General features: G+C 38.1%; 3 protein-coding genes across 3 annotated transcripts; 2 read left to right on the top strand and 1 right to left on the bottom strand.

The window, feature by feature from the left end:
- Positions 1 to 3,010: 3,010 nt before the first annotated feature.
- LOC131788056 (kelch-like protein 2) lies at positions 3,011 to 9,048 on the top strand. Its single transcript, XM_066159397.1, has 2 exons — positions 3,011 to 3,863; positions 7,889 to 9,048. Exons 1-2 carry the CDS (start codon positions 3,097 to 3,099, stop codon positions 8,841 to 8,843), a joined length of 1,722 nt encoding a protein of 573 aa, XP_066015494.1. The 5' UTR covers positions 3,011 to 3,096; the 3' UTR covers positions 8,844 to 9,048.
- Positions 9,049 to 9,933: 885 nt separating this feature from the next.
- Positions 9,934 to 13,134, bottom strand: LOC131788057 (kelch-like protein 2). The gene has a single exon (XM_059105131.2). The coding sequence runs from the start codon at positions 12,710 to 12,712 to the stop codon at positions 11,003 to 11,005; it is 1,710 nt and encodes a 569-aa protein (XP_058961114.2). The 5' UTR covers positions 12,713 to 13,134; the 3' UTR covers positions 9,934 to 11,002.
- A 5,864-nt stretch (positions 13,135 to 18,998) lies between these two features.
- LOC131788089 (kelch-like protein 2) lies at positions 18,999 to 21,694 on the top strand. Its single transcript, XM_059105159.2, has one exon. It carries the CDS (start codon positions 18,999 to 19,001, stop codon positions 20,766 to 20,768), a length of 1,770 nt encoding a protein of 589 aa, XP_058961142.2. The 3' UTR covers positions 20,769 to 21,694.
- Positions 21,695 to 25,206: the final 3,512 nt, after the last annotated feature.

Genomic DNA, 25,206 nt, shown 5'->3' with positions numbered 1-25,206 from the left:
CACGAAAAAGATATCGAAAACGGAAGTAAAGCTGGTTTCCAGTTTCGGGCATTCTAATTCCCGTTTCCTTTGGCCGTGGAACTCTGGGGACGAGATATTGGCTATGGTGGTTTTGAGAAAAACACGGACATATTTGCAAAAAAGTGTTATGTAAAAAGATACAGGTAAAGGTCAACCAAAAATTTTGCCTGCTCGGAAGAGTACAAGAATTACAGATCGAAATTCTACTGCACTGCAAGACACTTCATTCTGGTTAGCTGTATTCAAAAGTTTTTTACATCTTCGCTTGCCAGTGACAAATCTTTCTTTTGAAAAGTAAACTAATGCTCAAACTGATCATACCTGTACAGTCAGTCAAATCTGTTCAGGAGGCCAAAATTATTACGGCTTGTTCATGTTAAGATTGCAATTTCCAATATTTCCTAAACATTTTAGTAATTCATTAGATTGTCATTATCATAGTACATTAGTGAAGTGTATTTGAAAGGTCAACTCTGACTTTTAAGCGTCAAGTGTTCTCTTCTTTTTCTGTTTTTTCATTCGAATTTTTGTGTTTAAGAATAATAAAAGTGTTTTCCAGTTTTTTTTTTTTTTGTTCATTGATTTTGTTAGTTTCCTAATTACTTAACTTCAGCTAAGAGTAACTGGCTTCTAATTTCTCCTTTGAAAAGGGTATCTCCTCTAAAGCAATATAACGGTCACGAGAATAAACGAAACAATCACCAATTTAAGAAGCTCCTAATTTTCAAACCGACTCTCCTCGTCAGTATCATAGGAAATGCTGAGAGAACAGTGTGGAGTGAATACTAATATTAACGTGTACAGGTGGTTTTTAAGTTTGGAACAATTGCTATTCCGCCATTTTATTTCGATGACCGTTTAGGTGCGTTGTCCTGTTTTCGACAGGCCCCTATGCCCCTTTGTGTAATACAAGGCTGATAGTGTCTTATCCAAGTAAGCAATCAATATTAAAACTGAATAACGGGGGTAAGTTCCTAAAGAAACTGAGGAGGTGCGTCGGTGGCGAAGTATAACATGATAATTTTTGTTTTATCAACTAACATTGTTAATTGGCCACCGTAAAGAGTTTCAAAGCTGACCTTTCGAGCGTTAGCCCCAACAGGATGAAGGTTTTTAAGTTTCAGTGATGGGATGTAGATCTTCCATACCCTAAAGAATGTAAATGAAAATTGTAACAACAAAGCGAACCCTCGAATGCGGAATAACCCATGTGGCTTGTTTCCAGGCCTAACCGAATAGGTTTGAGAGAGCCTGGACCGCGTCTCCGTCTTTTCTCTCTATTTCCCCCCTTAGTGAATTTGGTTGGGTTTTTCTTTTTTTCTAATTTGTTCTTTCCTCATTCCATCTTCTCTCCATCAGTTCCACATAAATTATCCTTTCACAGTGACCTGTGAAAGATAGGCCACGGGGATCATAATCTCCACAACTGACGTTCACATCGCCCCTTGACATGGACAATCACCGATAATCAAAAATCGTTTCAGATCATGTTGTTGTTTGACGGTCCGTCAGAGGAATTAAAAAAGAGAGTTTACATTGTCTTAAAACCAGGACAGACTTTCACCAAAGTCTTGCTTGGAGCTGAGTTGATGCCCCCTTTTTAACTATATACACATACATTGAAACCGGTTATAAAAAGAGGAGATGGTAACAGAGACTAATCAGCATTAACATGACCAGCTTCATTCCTAAATCCTCTGATTGAAATGGCTGGATGGGAAAAAACATGTTAAGCGTATGAGTAAAGTGGGTAAGTTTCTAAAGAAGCTGTGGTGCTGCGTCAGTGGGGGGTGTTTCAAGATATTTTGGTTTTATTAATGGAGTTGATAATGTAAATTGGCCACAGTAAAGATTGGTTTTAAAAGGTGACATTTAAAGCATTATACTTGTTGATCTTTAGAGAACAGGAGTCAAAGTTAATTGAGGGTTCCTTATACTTTTACGTGAAGCGTGATTGGGCAATTTTTTTTCTCGTGAATCGTGATTTGATTTTTCTTTATTCGTGAATTGTGATTTAAGATAATAAGATCTTTTCATGTCCACGTGAACTAATTTTTTTTTTTATTTCAGACGTGACTCGGGAATTAAGAAGTGAATTAAACGCGATTAATCAATCAATCAATCAATCAAACTTTATTTAAATAGGGTGACACTAATAGTTAAAAAGTAATGAACTTGTGGCCTTCTATAAACATTGCAACAATTTTTAATAAAACCTACAATAATTAATCACCTAATTAAGAATTTAATTAAAACCTAATTAAAACACATAATGTACAACAAATCAAGATATAAAAGTTAAAGGTAAAACAAATTGCTCATATCATTCGATCTGAAAATAAATTATCTAAAAAAGGAGTAAAAAATCTTATCCCTTAGCTGACTTGATTTAAAATGTTTATACAGAGCATTCTTCAAAGTATTTGCAGAAGCGCGTTGCTTAAGGGGGGAGATGATTCCAACATCTTGAGGTTGTTGCAGAAAACGTGCGACCTCCCTCTTTCTCTCTAATGTATCTCCTTGGTAAAATGGTTAAGTCAGCACCTCGTGTATTTCTGCTGTGCTGGCTGTTATTTAATTCTAACTGTTCGTTTATATAGGCAGGACAAGTACCCATAATCCTCTTGTAGATCATTAAGCATCTTTTGATGTCAAACTCGATGTTATATGGCACCCATCCTTAAATATTAAATAGATCCACAGTGCCATGGCGTTGTTGGGCGTCAAGAATGATTCGAACACAGCGTTTCTATTGCTTAAATATCTTACATATATTATCATGACTGCAGCAGCTTGTCCGTGTTACACTGCAATATAATATCAGTGGCTTAATGAGAGAATTATCATAAAGTATAAGCTCTGTTCTTGGTAAGTAAGCCTTAATTCTGTTAAGTATGCCGATACGCTTTGAAGTCTTCTTACATAAAGAGTCGATATGAACATCGAAACTGAGCTGTTCATCAAGGTCAAGGCGTAGCCAGAAGTCCTGGCTAAATTTCCGCATTCGCGTTCCGAAATTGTTAATCACCACAATCTCCGCTTACAAACCTCGAAAACAAGGCCTATCCTTTGACGATGGAAGACCTTCCAGCTATCAGTGTCACTGAACAGAATCCTTTTTGTGTAGAAATGATGAAACGGCTCAACATACAACGAAAACAAGGCCACTTATGCGACATAACTTTGATTACGAAAGATGATCAAGAGTTAATGGCTCACAGAAATATCCTTTCTGCAGCGAGTCCGTTCTTTTGCAAGCTTCTTCAAAGCGATATGAAGGAAAATCGGGAAGGGATCGTTCGGTTGGAGGAGATTTCGGGATCTGTTATGGAAGATGTTTTGGAATTCATCTACACTGGAACTGTAGAGGTTACTGAAGAAAATGCCGAAGAGCTGGTCGTCGCCACAAATTATCTCCTCGTTCCAAACTTGAAAACAATCTCTGGTCGATTTATACAACAACAAATGTGTGAGTTAAACTGCATTTCAACCTTCTACTTCGCCGAGAAATACGATTGTGAAGAGCTTTTAAACGAAAGCAAGAGTTTCATCCACGCGAACTTCGCGTCTGTAGCAGACATGAATGAATTCCTAAGTTTGGAAGTCAAAGAAGTGGAGAGATGGATTTCTAGTGATGAGATTGTCATTGAAACGGAAGCCGATGTGTTCCAGATTGCGCAAAAGTGGGTTGAACATATCAAGAGCGAGCGGAAAGCAGCCTTTGAAGAGCTGCTTCGTCACGTGCGACTAGCTTTCGTATCGCGTGACTATTTGTTGAATGTCGTGACGAACGAACTCGTGCGTGACAACGCTGATTGTTTGAGGCTGGTTTCAAATGCAATACATACATACATACATACATACATTCTTTATTTGATAAGTAGGTTGTGTGAAAGGCAGCCAAAGGGCTGATGTGGACCTACTATACTAAATATTAAGAATTACATATATATAAAAATTGCAATAATAACTTAGAACTACTATATACAAATAAAATGGTGTTCACTAAGACTAACATATAAATCTAAAAGTAAATGAAATGGTCCTTTCTGTTGGCAACTACTGTTGCCTCTTTCTCAAATGAAAAATTGTCAATAGTCTTAACATGCACTATGAACTGCAGTTTTATGAAAATTCCATGAATTTCATGTGAAAAACCCATGAAGATCATTTCATGGCCCATGAATACTGCAAAATGAAATTTCATGGGGTTATTTTTAGCCCTGAATTTTCCATGAATTAGGGGAATTTTTTTCATGACCCATGAATTTCTTCAAAGTCTATTTTTATGATCCATTGATTTGCCATGAAAGTCATCAGAATTAATTTCATGACCCATGAATTTCTTTATGTGCCTACTTTCATGACCCATGAATTTTTTCAAAGTCTACTTTCATGACCCATTAGTTTCCCCAGAAAGTCATCAGAATGAATTTCATGCCCATGAATTGCAATCAAACAGCATTTCATGGGCTAACAATTTATTTGTTTTGGGAGAACAAAATTAATGGGCCATGAATATTCCCTGAAATCTGTTGCCCATGAATTTCATTGATGAATTCATAGGCCATTAAAAGTGGTAATAATGAGTTCATCACAGTCACTGATTTATCAACGAGCTGACTTTCATGATCCGTGGAACTAACTTGTTATAAATTTATGCACTGATGGAATTTTGGTGTACAGCGCGAAAACCGTCGAATGAAAATGTCCCTAAACATCTTAAGTGGCCTTTGTTAACGTAAAATGTACAGGAAATCACAAAACAATGACTAAAAACAATGGATCTTCAATTTGCTCTTTTGTTGAGACAAATAGGGCTGGAGGCAATAACCCAGATGTTTGATCCTCACTTTGATTTTTTGGGGCCTTTTTGCCTTCGCCATGCCTGGACGACTTTGTTGAATTTTTTCTGCCTCACTGCTGGCTTTGATTGTTAGCCATGACTCTGGAAACCTGTTCAAGGCCTTCTCTTACATTCTTACGGCTGAGGAATCTTCTAGGGCTTTTCCAGTAAGGCACCTGCAGAGTACAGATGCTTAAGTTGCACAGCAATAGTACGCATTGCAACTACACGAAATGTGGAACAAAACAATGAAAAATCAATCACTTTGTCACCTCAATTTGGAACTTTGAATAGTGTGCAAATGTAACCTGAAAAAAATGCTATTTTTACCTCGTTCATAGAGTCGCCGGTTAACAGAGTCAGGCCATCTTCTCAGTCGGGATGAAACGTTACCTTCATGTATTCATTGAGATCGCCTTCTACAACATCGTTGTTGATTTCGTGATCGCTTTCACAGGAATCACTGTCGATGTCAGCTCTGACTTTCTTGGACTCTGATGTCCTGTCGATTGTTACTTGCTTCGAATTCCAAATACCGAACAGCTTTTTGTGCTGCTTTATTTTGTAAGATTACAGACGCAGCAACGAGACCTCTTCGGAGTCATTTCGTAACGTCGAACACGATAACCTGTGAGGTCACTATGTGACCGCTGACCTATGATGGCTGCGATGACCTAAGGTCACCACGTGAAAGTACACGTGATTTACGAAGAAGTGGCGGTTTTTTTCGTACCTCGAACGGAATGGTTCCATTCCAATTGCATTTCTCGTAGTGTTTGTGTAGCAGTCTCTTTTTTTCCAGATCAACGCAATGGACCATCTGAAAAGTTTTTTCAAAGAGGTTTCCTCAAGATGAAGTTATCGACATGTATTACAACGTGAAGGGGTAAGTTCAAGCTTGGTCATCTTATTACGCGTAAACATCGGAGCGCGCGCGCTAACTATTGATTTAACTTGAAAATTTTTATTCTGTGATCATCTGGCGAAACATCACAAGAGTTTGTATGGAAATACCTACGACCGTTCTTAGGAATAAAAAATACAGTCAAATTCTGAATACGAAATACCTCACCTCACTTCCATAGTGCGTCGCTTAGTATCTGACGGCTTCATGTTGAAAAGAACCTGTTTTGGCGAGTTATCCATTTCTAGGTTTACTACGTACATAAGAAAGGCTCTTAGATAACTGATGATGTGCTCCCTTTATTTTGCAAACAGTGAAGAGTGTTGGTCTACAAAACTGATGAAAGGAAATGCACACTTGCTAAAGCAGCCTATCTTGGTCCAAACGATGATGAAGATGCAAATAGTAATGATAACCGAAAGAAGGATGGCACATTCAGCTGGCCAAAACAGAGAGACACTGACATAGTCAGCCATAGATATATCTTCACACATGCAAGAGTGCAGAAAGTTGGTAATTGTTTTGTTGTTAGTTACATTGAGAGTATTGATCACAAGTGTAAAACATATCAAGAAATTTACATGAATGCTGTTACATAAATAGACATTATAATAACTGTCCATAACATTTTACACATGATATTAGACGAAGGAAATGATATTTGAAGTTTAGACAAAAATACATCAAGCCAGTGAGTATATTTTCAATAATTTCGTCCAAATATTTTTCACATCAAATTTATTATATACCTTCAGAAATATAGGAGCAGAATCTGTCTCCACAAGGAAAATCAGTGATATCAAAATAGAGCTAAAAATCATTAACATCTTAATTTTATGCAGAAAATTTCATACCAACTTTTTTTATTTAAGAAAGTGTAAACTGAATTATCACAATTTTGGAATCCTAAAGTAATATTTATGTACAGCTGGTGAAACAAAATAAACTATCAGAGAATCCAAACTTCTGGTCATGTCTTTCATGTGTGTGTGCTTGTACAACAGGACCAAGAAGTTTCACAGATAGGTTAGTTCTTCAGTGTATAATTTAAGTGATAGTGTATGTATTACAGTTATGGTATACTGCAAGCTATACACTGTAGTACAGTCTTTGGTACAAGAAAAGTGAAGAATTTTCAATTCCAAATTCATAGGGTTTTCAAAGAATTTTCATGGTGCTTGCATATTCCTAACAACCCCATGAAAACTAACTGGCAATTAACTTTCATGTGCCATGAAAAAACCATGTAGAGGCCATGAAAATTCAAGGAAAATTTTCATGGTCAATGAATTTTTAACATATTCACAGGATATTCATGGGTCATGATTTGCTGCAACCCATTAAAAACTAGTGAACTTTGACACCATGAAATTTTGGGCTTGAAATTCATGGGTTTCTCAGTACCTTTGAAAAGGCCATGAAATGCCATTTTCATGGGTATTTCATGGCTTCTAGGTCACTTTCTCAATATTTCATGGGTCGTGAATATGGAAATTTTCACAGGTTTTTCATGGGATTTTTCAGGTCTTTTTCATGGCACTGAGACCATGAAAATGTCATTGATTTAACCATGAATATCCTGTGAAAAATCTGTGAATTTACAATGAATTATTTCACAAGATTTTCATGGGTTTTGAGTTCATAGTGATGTTTACGTAAAATTTGTTTAAAAGAATAAAAACTTTCAGGTACTTTAACTAATCTATTTACAAAATTCCAAATAACAGGACCTCTGTATCGTAGGGAGTTCCTGCCGGTCTCTGATCTAAATCTAATGACATTAAATTGGTTAGGAACACGAGAAGATCTAGAAGAAACTCTTTTAGAAAACAGTTCACATATCGACTGGGTCGTTGTTCCAAAATATACTTTGTGCAAGAGAAACAGTACAGATTTTTTATAGAAGTAAGAGATGGGCAGCCAGTCGGATTTCATGAGACATGTGTCATCTGCCATCGTTGAGTCGAGGTTATTCACAATACGAGCTGCTCTTGCATGAATATGGTTTAGAGAGTTCAGTGCGGAAGGAGAACAATTTCCCCATACCGAAATTCCATACGTTACACTGGGGATAATTGTTTTAAAGTATATTTCCTCGAGAACCTTCTTCGGAAGGATTCTCTGACTACGTTTTCAAGCGATGTTAACCTTCCCCAGTCACCGAGAAAAGGACTTGAGACACGAGCTATAGTGGCTTGTGCAGGTAAATATGCCTGCTGCTATATCCCTGATAAAGATGAGTGGAAATGTTTACCTGAACTGTTATGGGAGAAAGATCATGAAACTCCAATGATTAGATTTCGTGATCAGTTGTATATGCTTCAGGACTGGAGTCAAGTGCAGTGGTATGATCCTGTGTTTAATGGTTGGTCATTGTTGCACCTCAACCTATTTTCTTTTGACTACTTGACTACTGTTAGGGGAGAGCTGTATTCTGTCGAGCAGATGTATCCTTACACAGAAGATGAGGAAACATGCATAAAAAAATTCAGTGTAGAGCAAAATTCATGGCAGACAATTTTCACCTCTTTTGAGAGCTGTAGGGAAGAGTCTTGTGTCATTGGGTCTGCTAACTATCTGTATCTTTTGGGAGGGAAGTCCTCACCTACCTCCAAATACCTCCCAAAAGCTGACAGATTTGACATTGTGGAAAAGAAATGGGAAGAAATCACAGACATGCAACAAGCAAGGGGTGAGGCTTTTGGTGTGGCCAGTCAGGAAAAGATTTTTGTTGCTGGAGGAGCAGATGAAGAAGGCACAGTGTTGAAAACATGTGAGGTGTACAATGTTTCCACAAATGAATGGCAGTTAATTGCAAACTTAAACATTTACCGTACACATGGTAGTATGGTTTGTCTTGGTGGAACATTGTATGTGCTGGGTGGCTTTGACCAAAGTAAGAAAAACCCAGAACATTCAGTTGAATATTATGACAAACAGGGCAAGTGGATTGTGAAGACAGTCATACCAATAAAGGACTGTAAGAAAAAACAGGCATTCCAAGGCTGTGTGCTAAAGTTCTCCAAAGGAGTATTGGATCATCTTAGAGATCCAAATGCAGTGGATTATTAACTGTGCACAAACTGTACCCAAATGAAAGAAAAAATCCTCAAGAAAATGCTCTGAAGAAACAATTTGCGACAGTAATAGAATCCACTGGATCAAAGATAGATAAGGTTACCAGTAGATAGGACAATGACTGAACTTTCCCATCAACCCAAGTCAAGAGAGTAAAACGTGGAATTTTCTGTATGTTGCTATGCCGAGAGAACAACTCTTGGCCTATTTCCTCTTAGATACAGAATCCTTGATAAGTTAATACATATTTTTCTGTCCTAAAGCTAAATGTTTTTTGATGTTAATTTTTTGTTTCTGTTTGTTAAGTAGCCAGTTTTTTGCACTAGCATCACTCATCTTGACACATCTGAGAACTTCCAGAGAGAGAAACTGAAGTTTGTAGTTTAAAATGCTAATTATGAATAATAGAAATTGTGCTCACTATATGCATGTTTTACTCAAGCACAATCTTTTAGGGTTTTCTTTTTACAAATGCTAGGTTTTGCAAAGTCCAAAAAGGGCAGTTTATTTGATCAGGATTAGAATCTCATCTAACCAGCTCAGAAGTGATTAACATGTAAATTCTCCCTGCAATATCCACACATTATTCAGCAAATTGGCAATGGGAATAATTAAACTATCAGGTTGAAGTTGTTCTTTTGATCTAACACCAAATTCTCATAACCAATATACAAGGAAATTTGTAGCAGCTAGAGGAGAGTATGAGCAATCAGATCTTAGGAGTTTAAGGATTAAGCAAGCCCACTTGAATTAAGCTTGTTATAGAAACATCATTAAAATAAAAATACACTTCAGGCATTGCTGAATACAGCATAAAATACAGGATGCCTGTCACTCATGAACCCAATAAATAGTCCAATCCTCTAACAAATGATCATTTGATTTGCCCCCCCTTCCTCCCAACCCCACGAAAAATTTCAGAAGTAAAGACACATGGTATAACAACAAGGCTCAAATATGCTATGGGATTGGTTATACCATGAGTTAGCTGTTTATTTGGACTGGTAGCATTTCAGTATAAAATATACATGCACTTGTATTTGAAAGCCTGTAAAAGCTTTTATTTCATACATGTTTACTGCATTTTTTAGGGGAGTGTTTATGGAGAGAGCTTTCACTGTACATTTTATCTTATAATCCAATCAGTTAAAGCACAACATTTTCTTGTCATATATTTACTTCAAATTCAGTAACCTTGGTCACCAAAAACTTTTATTTAGCTCAGTTGATAGAGTATAATCTGACTGAGAAATTGTAACTGGGTGGGGCTCAAACCTTCATAACAAGCTTTCCTCTGTTTTGTGCTCAGGACAAATGTTTTTAAATGTCATTCTTTTAATAAATGACAATTTTCTTACATGCATTAGGAGTAATTTTACAAAGTTAACCCTTTGATCCCCAAGAGTGACTAACATCTAATTTCTCCTTACAGTATCACCCCTTAGTCAAACACCAAGGTCATGAGAATAAATGAAATGATCACTGACTAAAGACTATAAGCTCTTGGTTGTTAAATGAATTCTCCTTGTCAGCATCTTAGGAAATGTACAGAGAACAGTATGGAGAATATGCATAATGATGTTAGGTTGTAAAAGCTTTAAACTATGATAATTTGATGAATCTGCCACCTAAGTTATTCAAATAAAGATAAAAGAAGCCTTGTTTAATGGAAGAATCTAACTCTAATCCAAAACTTAAAAACACTTTGATTTGCTTATTTTTATTTAATTATTTTTGTTATTATTACTGTTAGTGATTTTGTTTTGTTGTTCCCAGCTCCCTTTTATTACTTTTACCGCTGCTTGGTGCTCCCATTGAATTTCATATCATAATTATCATATAATAACAGTAATATCATATGATATATGGCATTTTGGGATGCAAAAACGTCTGTCATAACTTCACGACATGTTTGTTAAGAGAAAATTCAAATTGCACAGCAAACATTTTATTGCAACTGAAGATGGAAAACATTTAAGAATGCCGAAAAAATTTTCAAACTAAAAATGTTCCTTTTAGAAGGATTAGTTAATCTGTTGAATTGAAATTGCAAATCAATCCTCAGATACAGTAGATATCCATGAGGTAAGCGATGCAGGTATCGGGCATACATCGGAGACTAAATGCAGATCCAAAAATGACATAAAGGATTATTATACCACCCAAAGTTTGTCCAGTACTCCTTTGGAGAGTTTAAGTACACAGCCATTAAAGACCGGCTCTCCGTAATAGCTGTAATTCATGACTGGTTTTGCGGGTATGGTTGTTTTATGGATCCATTTGCCCTCTTCAGAATTAAACCACTCAACCTTCAGTTCACGACAGTCTTCCTCTCTTTGTCCACCTAACACGTAAAGCTTCCCGTTCAGACACACCATACTACCACACATGCGAGAAACAGTCAAGCTTCCCGTGAGTTGCCACTCATTTGTTGAGGTATTGTAAATCTCACAAGTTTGCAACACTGAGTTTCCTTCCCTATGCTTTCCTCCAGCAACGAAGATTTTGTCTTTGATGGCTTCACCAAAAGCGTCGCCTCTATCTTCGAGCATGTCCGCGATTTTCTCCCATTTCTTAACCACAGTGTCAAATCTCTCGGCTTTCGCGACATATTCTCTAGTTTTTGGGGGCTTTCCACCAAAAACATAAAGATAACTGCCAGCAGAAACAACACAGGCTTGCCCTCTACAAGCTTCATTGGATGAAAAAAGCGTCTCCCAAGAGCACTGCTCCACATTGTATATTTTGACAATGGTTTGTTGCTTGGAAATGTTAAGCTCAAGAGCATACATTTCTCCTTTAACTATAGCTACCCTGGAAACGTTTTCACGCAATTCCAACTCAGACCAGACATTAAAAACTGGATCATACCTCTCTACGCTGCCATCTCTAGAAAATCTAAACAAGTTATCTCGGTATCTTGTCACTTGGGTGTGGCCTGTCGACCTCCCACCTGGTAGTCGTTTCCACTTGTCCTTTTCGGGAAAATAACAGAAATTTTCATAACCCCCACACGCTACAATGCCGTGTAGTTCGACACCTTTTCTCGGCGTTTGGGGTGCATCTCCTTCACTTGAGAAACTAGACATTTTTAAAGCCGCAGAGGTCAACCGTAAACAAGCAAAGCTCTCTTGAACAAGTTCATTTGTCACGACATCTATTAAGTAGTCACGCGACATCAAAACCAGTCTGACGTGGCGAAACAACTGTTCGAAAAATGCTTTTCGCTCGCTCTTGCTGTGTTCAATCCACTCGAGCACGATCTTAAAAACATGGGCTTCCGTTTCAACGGAAATATCGTCACTTGAAAGCCATTTCTCCGCTTCTTTGGCTTCCAAATTAAGGAATTCGTCCAATGCTGCCACAAAACGGAAGTTCTCGAGGACGAATCTCCTGCTGTTGTTCATAAGCTCGTCACAATCGTATTTCTCAGCGAGGTAAAACGTTGAAATGCAGTTGGAGTTGGACATTTCTGCCTCCAGAAATCGCCCTGAAACATTTTTCAAGCTCAGTATCATCAGATAGCTTCCTGCGGCGATCAGTTCCTTAGCATTCTCTTGAGTCACCTCCACAGTTCCAGTGTAGATGAATTCCAAAACATCTTCCATAATAGTTCCTGAGATCTCCTCAAACCGAACAATCCCTTCTCGATTCTCCTTCATATCGCTCTGAAGAAGCTTGCAAAAGAACGGACTAGCGGCGGAAAGAACATTTCTGTGAGCTTTGAACTCTCTGTCGTCGTTCGTCAACAAAGTAATGTCGCACAAATAATCTTGTTTTCGCTGAATGTTGAGGCGCTTCATCAGTTCCACACAGAATGACGCTTGTTCAGCAGCTGAGATAGGCTGTATATCTTCCATCATTTACACAATATCCTAATTTCCTTCAGCAAAATCCACTAAAATGTAGCTGATAATGAGGAACACACGAAAAAGATATCGAAAGCGGAAGTAGCGGTTTTCAGTTTCGGGCATTCTAATTCCCGTGTCCCTTGGCCGTGGAAATCTGGGGACGAGATATTAGCTGTAGTAGTTTTGAGGAAAACAGCGAAAAAAGATTGGACGAGTTTGAAAAAATATCCTGACGGCATATTTACAAAAAAGTATTACAAAAAGAGATGTATCTCTAATGTATCTCCTAGGTAAAATGGTTAAGTTAGCTCCTCGAGTATTTCTGCTGGGCTGGCTGTTGTTTAGGTCTAACTGTGCGTTTATATAGGCAGAGCAAGTACCATAATCCTCTTGTAGGCCATTAGGCATCATTTAATGCCAAACTCGATATTATATGGCACCCACCCTAAAATATTAAATAGATCCACAGTGCCATGTCGTTGTTGGGCGTCAAGGATGATTCGAACATAGCGTTCCTGTAACTTAAATATCTCACATATATTATCATGACTGCAGCAGCTTGTCCATGTTACACTGCAATATAATATCAATGGCTTAATGAGAGAAATATCATAAAGTATAAGCTCTGTTCTTGGTAAGTAAGCCTTAATTCTGTTAAGTATACCGATACGCTTTGAAATCTTCTTACATAAAGAGTCGATATGAACATCGAAACTGAGCTGTTCATCAAGGTCAAGGCGTAGCCAGAAGTCCTGGCTACGGCTTGGATAAGATATTCTGTACAGTGGAAGCTCACTTCACAAACATTCCCCTAAATATATATTCATTTGGAAGAAGACTTTGCTCTCACGGTTGATATTGATTTTTTTTTCAATTTTGTCACCTTATATCCTAGGCACTGGGGGGCTGTATTTTACCGAAAAACATATTTTTCTCCGGAATATATGGAAGGAAACGGAGGAATTTGAATCATATACCTGTCTAACCCTTTTCTTTCACCCCCCATACGTATTTTAGTCTTGTCTCCAACCTCATTTCAGAACACTCCACACCAACAGGAGCCCATTACCCTCCTGACACCAACAATTAGGAAACATTTGCATCACGCATTTCTCTTCCGTACTTACCGCTGTCAAATTAGACTGTCCGTATTCCGTCCTTTCCCCTCCCATCTCTAGTACCTCTCCCTCCCCAATCTCCGCACCAGTCACCACCAGGTGACCTCCTGAAAGCCCAACATGATCTCGAGACCAAAGTAATGATTATCGTTACTTCGAATTGGCCCTAAAATAATGAAAAGCATTATTTCATGGCTTGTGTGAGACCTTCGGAACTCGAAGCCTGGGTACAAGTATACAGGAAAGATAAAATGGCGGCTTACGGCGGCGATGGAAATCTCAGTAGTTTAGTGTTTTAGCGTGAAAAGGCTTGGGTGTTGTGATCTGCTTCTCAAGTAAAGAGATACAAAGGGTATGCCTTGCCCGTAGGTGATTTTAACATGCTAATAAGACTTGTAATTCAAATAATATACATCAGCTGGAATAGGAATATTAAAAGAAAAATAATAATATTTAACTACACTAAGCTTTGGTTTTATGTCCAAATTAAGCACTTAATCGAAGGTTAGTACACTGATCAGGCCCAGAAGGCCAAAGCAGTACTGTCTGCTGTCAGTTTAATTTTTGTGCTTTCTATCTATCTATCTATTTTATTTATCAATGTTTCATTGAGTTATAATTCATTGATCTCTTTCAATAGGGCAGGTTCGCACATGTAACCTAATCCTACATGTAAGTAAGTATGTATGTGTAAGCTCACTCGAAATGTTTTTGAGTGGAAGGCAAGCTGGCGATAGCACTAGGCAGCAAAGGCCAAACCTTGTCCTGAATAGAAGTCTGACAAGTGTGAAGTAAGCAGCAGATATTTTATTGTAGGCAGCCAAATTGTTGGCTGAGGCACATTTTGACTGGGCTGGTTGTGTGTAGCATGTATGTGCCCTTCTTTTTAGGTGTTAAACAGGTCAAAGTACCCAAAAAACCTCTGTGATTCTTAAGAGTTTGCATCTGTTCTGAAAATTCGGGGGAGAGTCAGGGGAGCATTATTTATACCTATCTATATAAAAAGTGAGTGTTGGACCATTTTAACCCAGTTTATTTTATTGAGAGCAAAACCCTAGGTATAGCTTGGGATTTGTGTGATTTTCACAATTTGTTAGTTTTTTGTGTAAACTTAATTTATAGGAACCTTGTTAATTGTCAGCTTCAAGAACAAGTTCATAATCTTTACTGCAGCCCTCTTTGCTCCCCACCATTATTCTATTTTTTTTAATCAAGTTTTTTTTTCTTGTTTTTAATTGATTTATGGTCTTTAGAGGTGAAATCTTAATATCTGCTTGCACAATTATCTCTACCAAGAGTGTCTACCATCACTCTTGCCAGTCTCAAGCCCAAAATGCTGTGAACTGAAACTACATATATTTTGGAAAATTGCAATGAAATCTGTCTAAAAACACCAAAATCAGACAGAAACACACGAGTTTTTGCTCAATCTTACACAAAAGTTGTCAAAAACGCTCAATTCGAACTGAAAAACACGTTTTTGTGTTTTTTTTTTTTTGCAAAAATTAGCTTATTTCGCGTTCATAAACGCTACAAACAAGCTAAAACACGATGTTTTTAGCAAAATAGGAATACAGTCTGTGTGAAAACACTTAAATCCAGCTAAAACGCAGTGTTCTCAGTAAAATTTGGGCAAAAAAACGCTTAAAAACCGGAAAAAGCACTACAAATTGAGCTGATTTTACCCACTTTTTGTCTAAATAACTGCCAAAACCCTCAAAACTGGCTGAAACTACATGTTTTTCACAAGATCGCGATAAAATCTTGAAACGCGACTTTAGGTATCTTTATGCCTCCAAAACGAGTTTTTACATTAAAAAAAATTGGAATGAACAAAGCTGTTAAAAGGGAAAAAGCTGTGAGAAAGGCGAAGGTTAGTGTTCCTGTTCGATATGCCGCCCAGCAATATCAATTTATTGATTTAACGCCTTCAGCCGTGGGCAGAGGTTTTTCTCCAGACCAAGAGGACCCTCCCTATGTTGACGAACCTCAACAACTCTTTGACTTTACTGTTTTTACACGGATTTGATTTTATCCATTTTCGCATTGACCCGCACTTTGGAACCATAATTTCATAAATATGTGGAAACTGGCAAATACTGCCAAACCTACCCTCTAGTAAACTCCATGTACCACAACATCCACACAACTGCGTGTGCACACTTGAAAATCCTAGCCTAACCCTAACCTTCTCTATTTATCCTGTAAGTGTAACCAGTCCACCTATCTTTTGTTTTTCAGCAAACTTTCAAGTAGTTACTGAAATTTACAAACAATACCAAAAAAAAAATTTGAATGCATTTAGAAAAACATTAACGCCAACCCTAAGCATAACCTTGACCTAGCCTTAACCCTAATTATAACGCTAAACCCCGCTAGGAGCCCATTATCCGGAGCTTCCATCTTTTATACTTACCTTCGGAGCCAACCCTGTCCCGAATCTTTTTATTTTTAGATGCACCTTCCACGGGGTTTTTCGCGGGTGTTTCTATGATAGCCAATCATGTGAGAGCTGTGGTCCTCCATTGTTTACGTCACATACAGGCCGCCCAAAAGTATTTCACTAATGACAAAAAGCGCGGAAAGTTTACCATTTTTTTAGGGTGTTATGCGAACGTCAGCATGTTTTCGCGGGAAATTAAAGGACCCCCCACCTATATCAGTTCTAAAAATAAAAAGATGCGAGACAGGGTTGACCCAAGGGTACAAATGGTATGATGGGCTCCTGACCCCGCAAACCCTAACCCTAACCCTAACCAGGTAATTATCCTAAACCCTTATTTAAAACTTATACCCTGGCTTAAGATTGGGTTTAGGGTTTGGGTTAGGTTTAGGATAGCATAGAGTTAGAGCGGGCACAGAACGAAATAGCATGATTCTGTAATTTGGAAAAATGAAAATATGTGTCACTGAACAGAATCCTTTTTGTGTAGAAATGATGAAACGGCTCAACATACAACGAAAACTTTGTCGCTGGAGGAGCAGATGAAGAAAGCACAGTATTGGAAACATGCGAGGTCTACAATATTTCCACAAATGAATGGCAATTAATTGCAAACTTGAATGTTTGCCGCACACATGGTAGTATGGTTTGTCTTGGTGGAACATTGTATGTGCTGGGTGGCTTTGACCAAACTAAGAAAAACCCAGAACATTCAATTGAATGTTATGACAAACAGGCCAAGTGGATTGTAAAGACAACCATACCAGTGGAAGAGGGCTATGAGGAAAAACAGGCATTTAAAGGCTGTGTGCTAAAGTTCTCTAAAGGAGTATTGGATTATCTTGATGATGCAGTTGAGGATGAGGATGAGGATGATTAACTGTGCACAAACTGTGCTCAAATGAAAGTAAATAACCTCAAGAAAATGCACTGAAGAAACAAAATGTGACAGTAATAGAATCCCCTGGATCAAAGATAGAGAAGGTTACCTGTAGATAGAACAATGACTGAACTTTCCCATCGACCCAAGTCAACATGGAAAAACATTGAATTTTCTCTACAGAAGGTTGCTATGCCAACAGAACAACTCTTGGGCTGTTTTCTTTCATAGATACCACATCCTTGATAAGTTAATATATATTTTTCTCTTAAAACTAAATGTTTTTATTTTTTGTTTTGATATTAATCTTTTGTTTCTATTTTTTTAAGTAGCCAGTTTCTTGGAAATTTTTGCTCTAGCATCACTCATCTTGACACATGTGAGAACTTCTATGAAGACAAATTCTCCAAACTAACATAATGAGAATTGTTGGCAGACAGAAGGAGAATTACCAGTGAGATCTTGGAAGTTAAAGAGTTAACTCCCAAAAGTGATTTACATGTAATTTCTCCCAGTAATATCCACACATTAAGTTTATTGATCATGATCCTGACTGGTACACTTGCAGGGTCAAAGAGGCAATTCACACAAGACTTAGCCCTAACAACATCAACAGGGACGATGGAATAGAAATTCCTGAAGTGTGGATACCCACGCAAGACACTTTTTGCATCATATATTTATTTAACATTCAGTGGCCTGGATCACCAACAACTTTTATGTAGCTCAGTTGTTAGATTGTAATCTAACTGTGAAATTATAACAGGGTGGGTCTCAAGCCCTCACAACTCACTTTTCTCTGTTTCATATTTTCTTTATTCTTAACACCTGTATGCTTGATATTTCATCGATTAAGTAAAGAGAAAATACTTCTTGGTCATTCTGGGGAGAGAAAGGGTTGAATACAGTGTTAGTATGGGAATTAAGTAGAGGTAGCTGGTAGATGTGATATCTGTGACAAAACAATGTCCTAGTTATGGCTTGGATAAGATGTTATGTAATATATCAACCACGAGGAAGAGTGTTTCATCCAATATCCAAACACCGAGAAGTGGTTGAGAAAACGAGGCGCAGCCGAGTTTTTTTTAACCAACTTCAAGGTGTTTGGATATCGGATGAAACACCCTTTCGAATGTTTGATATAGCTTCTCAAACCATTAATAATTCTTGGAGAAAATCAAAGCAAAAGTTCACCAGATTTTATGATAATTAAGATCACATATCCAAACCTCCTTCACGGTTGTAATTTCCTTTGTTTTCTCAGTATGAATTATTAATGAGTTTGAGAAGAACAGAGGAAGCTCACTTCACAAACACTCCCCCCTAATTACTCATTCGGAAGAAGACTGCTCTGACAGCTAATATTGTTTTTTTTTTCAATTTTGTAACCTTATATCTTAGGCACTGGGGGCTGTATTTTACCGAAAACATTTTTCTCTCTGGAATATATGGAAACAAACTGGGCAATATTTGGGTCATATACCTGTCCTACTTTTTTCTTTAACCTCCTATACATATTTTAGTCTTGTCTCCAACCTCATTTCAGAACACTCCACACCATTATTTAGGAAATATTTACATTACGCATTTCTCTTCCGTACTTAACGCTGACAGATCAGACTGCCTGTATCCCGTCCAGACTGCCTGTATCCTCTCTCATCTTTAGTTCCTCTCCTTCCTTAATCTCTGCACCTGTCCACCTCCACCAAGTGACCTCTTAAAAGCCTGGTGAAGCCTCTTCAACTGTTGAGCTGGCCGAGGCAGACTGGGTACCACGAAAGTTTTTCTTATTTCCGCATTCGTGTTTCGAAAACATCTCTTCTTACAAACCTCGAAAACAAGGACTATCCTTTGATAATGGAAGACCTTCCAACTATTGGTGTTACTGAACAGAATCCTTTTTGTGTGGAAATGATGAAACGGCTCAACATACAACGAAAACAAGGCCACTTATGCGACGTAACTTTGATTTCGAAAGATGATCAAGAGTTAAAGGCTCACAGAAATATCCTTTCCGCAGCAAGTCCGTTCTTCAGCAAGCTTTTTCAGAGCGACATGAAAGAAAATCGGGAAGGGATCGTTCGGTTTGAAGAGATTTCGGGATATGTTATGGAAGATGTTTTGGAATTCATCTACACTGGAACTGTAGAGGTTACTGAAGAAAATGCCGAAGAGCTGGTCATCGCTACAAATTATCTCCTCGTTCCAAATTTGAAAACAATCTCTGGTCGATTTATACATCAACAAATGTGTGAGTTAAACTGCATTTCCACCTTCTACTTCGCCGAGAAATACGATTGTGAAGAGCTTCTAAACGACAGCAAGAGTTTCATTCACGCGAACTTCGCGTCTGTAGCAGACATGAATGAATTCCTAAGTTTGGAAGCCAAAGAGGTGGAGAGGTGGATTTCAAGTGATGAGATTGTTGTCGAAACAGAAGCCGATGTTTTCCAGATTGCGAAAAAGTGGGTTGAACATAACAAGAGCGAGCGGAAAGCAGCCTTTGAAGAGCTGCTTCGTCACGTTCGACTGGTTTTCGTATCGCGTGATTATTTGTTGAATGTGGTGACAAACGAACTCGTGCGCGAAAACGCTGGTTGTTTCACGCTGGTTTCAGATGCTATAAGACAGACTACGTTTTCATGCGATGATGATCTTCCCCAGTCCCCGAGAAAAGGGCTTGACACACGTGCTATAGTGGCCTGTGGAGGAAAATATGCCTTTTGTTATGTTCCTCAGAAAGATAAGTGGAAAAGGTTACCTACATGCAACTGTTCAGCTAAAAAACGGAGTATCGGCATCCCTTCAACCCACATAATAAGATTTCGTGATCAGTTATTCAAGTTTTGTAGCTTGGGTCTAGCAGAGAGGTATGATCCTTTCTTAAATGGTTGGTCATCATTCCCCTTCTGCTTCGGCATAGGTTGGGACAAAGTGACTGTCATTAAAGGAGAGTTATTTTCTATCCATGAAACCGTCGCAAGAATTAAGAAGGATAAAATTAACACAGAAACAATAACCATCAAAAAATTCCAGGCAGAGACATGTTCATGGCAAAAGCTTTACTCCTCTTCTCAGTGCTACAGGAAAGATTCTTGTATCATTGGATCTGGTAACTTTTTGTATCTTTTGGGTGGGACGTCCCCACATACATCCCAACATGTTGCAAAAGCTAACAGATTTGACATTACAGAAAAGAAATGGGAAGAAATCACAGACATGCAACATGCAAGGGGTGGGGCATTTGGTGTGGCCAGTCAGGAAAAGATTTTTGTGGCTGGAGGCGCAGATGAAGAAAGCACAGTGTTGAAAACATGCGAGGTCTACAATATTTCCACAAATGAATGGCAATTAATCGCAAACTTGAATGTTTACCGCACACATGGTAGTATGGTTTGTCTTGGTGGAACATTGTATGTGCTGGGTGGCTTTGACCAAAGTAAGAAAAACCCAGAACGTTCAGTTGAATGTTATGACAAACAGGGCAAGTGGATTGTGAAGACAACCATACCAGTGGAAGAGGACTGTAAGGAAAAACCGGCATTTAAAGGCTGTGTGCTAAAGTTCTCTAAAGGAGTATTGGATTATCTTGATGATGCAGTTGAGGATGAGGATGAGGATGATTAACTGTGCACAAACTGTACTCAAATGAAAGTAAATAACATCAAGAAAATGCAGTGAAGAAACAATATGTGACAGTAATAGAATCCCCTCGATCAAAGATAGATAAGGTTACCTGTAGATAGAACAATGACTGAACTTTCATCTTGACACGTGTGAGAACTTCTATGAAGACAAATTCTCCAAACTGACATAATGAGAATTGCTGGCAGACAGAAGGAGAATTACCAGTGAGATCTTGGAAGTTAAAGGGTTAACTCCCAAAAGTGATTTACATGTAATTTCTCCCAGAAATATCCACACATTAAGTTTATTGATCATGATCCTTACTGGTACACTTGCAGGGTCAGAGAGGCAATTCACACAAGACTTAGCCCTAACAACATCAACAGGGACAATGGAATAGAAATTCCTGAAGCGTGGATGCCCACTCAGAACACTTTTTGCATCACATATTTATTTAACACTCAGTGGCCTGGGTCACCAACAACTTTTATGTAGCTCAGTTGATAGATTGTAATCTAACTTTGAAATTGTAACTGGGTGGGTCTCAAGCCCTCACAACTTACTTTTCTCTGTTTTGTGCTTCAGACAAATGTTCTTAAACGTCATTCTTTCAACAAATGACTATTTTCTTACATGCATTAGGAGTGATTTTACAAGGTTAACCCTTTGATGCTTAAGAGTGACTAGCATCTAATTTCTCCTTACAGTATCACCCCCAAATCAATAACCAAAGTCATGAGAATAAAGGAAATGATCACTGACTAAAGATTATAAGCTCTTGATTGTTGAACAAATTCTCCTTGTCAGCATGTTAGGAAATGTATAGGGAACAGTATGGAGAATATGCATACTGATGTTAAGGAGTGATGGGTTTATAATTACAATAATTTAATGAATCTGCCACCTCAATTTTTCAAATTACAATAAAAGAGGCCTTGTATGATGGAAGAATCTAACACTAATCCAACAGTTAAACCTAGATTTGCTTATTTTCATTTAACTATGTTTTGTTAACATTACTGTCAGTGTTTTTTGTTTTGCTGTTCCAGGTTCCTTCTCTATTACTTCTACTGCTCCTCTGTGCTTCCATTGAATTTCATATAATAATAATCATATATTAATAACAGTAATATCATATAATATATAGCATTTTGGGGAGCAAAAACTTCTCTCATAACTTCATAACATGTTTGTTAAGAGAAAATTCAAATTTTACAACGAACGTCTCGGAATTGAAGATGACGTACAGTTAAGAATGCTGAAAAATTTTTCAAACTGAAAATGTTTCTGTTTTAAGGATTAGCTAATCTGCATGTTGAATTGAAATTATGAATCAATCCTCATATACAGCAGATACCCTTGAGGTATGCAATGCAGGTATCAGAACACATCGGAGACTAAATGCAGATTCAAGAATGACATATAGAATTATTTTACTACTTTTAGTTTGTCCAGTACTCCTTTGGGAGAGTTTAAGTAAACAGCCATTAAAAACCGGCTCTCCTTCATACCTGCTAAAGCTGCCAGGTATGGTTGTTTTACGGATCCATTTGGTCACCTCAGAGTTAGACCATCCAAGCTTCAGTTCACGATGGTCTTCCTCTCGTTCTCCACCGAACACGTAAAGCTTCTCGCTCAGACACACCATGCTACGTACCACGCATGCGAGAAACAATCAAGCTTCTTGAGGGTTGCCGTTCATTTGTTGAGATATTGTAAATCTCACAATTTTGCAACCCTGAGTTTTTATCCCTATGCTTTCTCCAGCGACGAAGATTTTTGTCTTTGGTGGCTTCACCAAAAGCGTCGCCTGTTTCTTCGAGCATGTCCGCGATTTCCTCCCATTTATTAACTACAGTGTCATATCTCTCGGCTTTCGCAACATATTCCCTAGTTTCTGGCGGCTTTCCACCAAAAACATAAAGACAACTGCCGGCAGAAACAACACAGTTTTGCTTTCTACAAACTTTACTGGTTGAAAAAAGTGTCTCCCATGCGCACCGCTCTACATTGTATATTTTGACAGTGGTTTGTTGCTTAGAAGTGTTAAGTTAAAGTGAATATATTTCTCCTCTAACTATAGCCACCTTGAAAAAGTTTTCACGCAATTTCAACTCAGACCAGACATTAAAACTGGATCATACCTCTCTGCGCTGCTAACTCTTACAAATCTAGACGACTTAGTCCGGTGTCTTGTCATTTGGGTGTGGCCTGTCGACCTCCCATCTGGTAGTTGTTTCTACTAGTCCTTTTCGGGAAAATAACAGAAACTTTTATCACCCCCACACGCTACAATGCCGTGTAGTTCGACTCCTTTTCTCGGCGTTTAGTGTACACCTTCTTCACTTGAGAAACTAGACATTTTTAAACTCGCAGAGGTCAACATTAAACAAGCGAAGCTCTCTTGCAGAAGTTCATTTGTCACGAAATCTATCAAGTAGTCACGCGACATCAAAACCAGTCTAACGTAGCGAAACAACTGTTCGAACAATGCTTTTCGCTCGCTCTTGCTGTGTTCAATCCACTCAAGTACGATCTTAAAAACATCGGCTTCCGTTTCAACGGAAATATCGTCTCTTGAAAGCCATTTCTCCACTTCTTTGGCTTCCAAATTAAGGAATTCATCCAGTGCTGCCACGAAAGGGAAGTTCTCGAGGACGAATCTCCAGTTGTTGTTCATAAACTCGTCACAATCGTATTTCTCGGCGAAATAAACGTTGAAATGCAGTTGGAGTTGGACCACCATGTTAAATAAATGGGTGTGGAGATCATGTGAGATGTAAAATATCTCAACAAATGAGTGGCAGTATTTATGCCGCAAATATGCGAGTGTGATGTGTCTGAAGGGAAAGTTTATGTACTGCATGGGTAGCTTAGGTCACTCAAGGGGACGGAAATGAGTTCACAGTTGAATGCTAAGACCCTACAGAGGATGAATGGATTATAAAAGCAACCATATCCATGGAGAAAACCAACAGAAGCAATAAACATACATTTACTGGCTGTGAACTGAAGTTCTCCAAAAGAATACTGTACAAACTTGAAATTGATGAAAATTGAAAACTCTTCTAAACGCACAAAGTTGTCTTTGGTCAAAAAAAGAACTGTGTGAGTTCCCTCTAAACCCCGAAATAAAACCTAGAAATTCAAAGAGTGTTTCCAAAACTTATGCAAGAGGAGAATGTGAAACAAATTTTTTACTCAGAACTGTTAACTATTGAATCACTACTGAACATTTGTGCTCAATTAAACGCCCGGGCGTATATCCTTAAAAATGCACATACTTCACTCTACAAGAGCATCTTCTCTCAGTTCTGTTACCTCTGAATGCAACTCTTTGAGAACGAAAACTCAGCCAAAAGTGTGGGATGACAATAAAAGCAAAACCGAAGTTTTAGGCCCTCTGATACTGTAATTGGAAGTATTTATATAAAAACAGCTTCCATCAAAAAAAATTGCACAGATATCCGTTCCGAGAAGAGATTGGGCGAGAAAAATCTTTACGAACAGCCTTCTGTTAGCTGTGTGGGATGTTTACTTTTCAGTGCGTCCTGGTCCTTCCTTTAATTAAATTTTAAACGAACACTTTTATCGTAGTAGACGTAAGGTTTGGAAAATGAGGAATACCACACGGGGCATATTCTCGGATATCCCTAAGTTTTAGTTGGGGCGTATTCCATCAATCGAAAGCCCTCCTTGAAATATTATCCTCTTAGCTCGTTCAATGTATCTTTACTTATTCGAGATCGCAATATATAAATCTTTGGTTGGGGGTCTATCAGAGGAACAACAGAGTTTTAATTTCCTTTTCGTAGAAAAGGTTTGAGGTTACAAATTGTAGACGAATAATTTTGATTTTCTCTCTGTTGGAGGAACGGCAAGAAGCGTAGTCTTTTTCGCAACCGTTATTTGGTCTTGTCACACAACGCACTCTCTCCAAAACGGGAAATAGAAGGCGTTGTGGCACAGATGCATTTCATTTTACTTAGAGGTATTTGGACAGCAGAGAAATTAGGTATTTTTCTGTCTTTTTTCTGCGATTTTTATCGTTTTTAAAATTTCTTCTCTTTTCGGTGAAAAAATGAAAACATTAAGTTTACAAACTGTCCCACCTCAACCCACCCAGCCAAAAAAATTAACTCTTGCATACTACGCATGCCTATGTTCATTAAAGCTGATAACAAATTATTGAAAATGCCCTTCGTAATATATTTCTGAGTTCTTATGAATACTAGTAGGTATTTGCACCAGCTGGTCATCCCGTTCCGTTTTGCAGTAATTGAACAGAAGTGACCAAAAATTGTTTTCAATTTTTATCGGTCCGATTCAGTTTCAATGTCGGAAATCTCATTTGAATGACAAATCATTTTTTAAAATTAATATTCATTTATTAGCTCAGTTCTTGCACGTGGAAAGAGCTTACGAACTACGAGTCTTC

The sequence above is a fragment of the Pocillopora verrucosa genome, chromosome 12 (assembly GCF_036669915.1).
Source record: "Pocillopora verrucosa isolate sample1 chromosome 12, ASM3666991v2, whole genome shotgun sequence".
NCBI lineage: Eukaryota > Metazoa > Cnidaria > Anthozoa > Scleractinia > Pocilloporidae > Pocillopora > Pocillopora verrucosa.
The sequence above is the reverse complement of the archived record's forward strand: the minus strand, read 5'-3'. Positions and strand labels throughout refer to the sequence as shown.

Coding starts and splice junctions, on each gene's coding strand:
- LOC131788056 (XM_066159397.1), top strand. CDS start 3,097: ATGGAAGACCTTCCAGCTATCAGTGTCACTGAACAGAATCCTTTTTGT. Junction 3,864..7,888: donor AGGCTGGTTTCAAATGCAAT/ACATACATACAT, acceptor TCTTCGGAAGGA/TTCTCTGACTACGTTTTCAA.
- LOC131788057 (XM_059105131.2), bottom strand. CDS start 12,712: ATGATGGAAGATATACAGCCTATCTCAGCTGCTGAACAAGCGTCATTC.
- LOC131788089 (XM_059105159.2), top strand. CDS start 18,999: ATGGAAGACCTTCCAACTATTGGTGTTACTGAACAGAATCCTTTTTGT.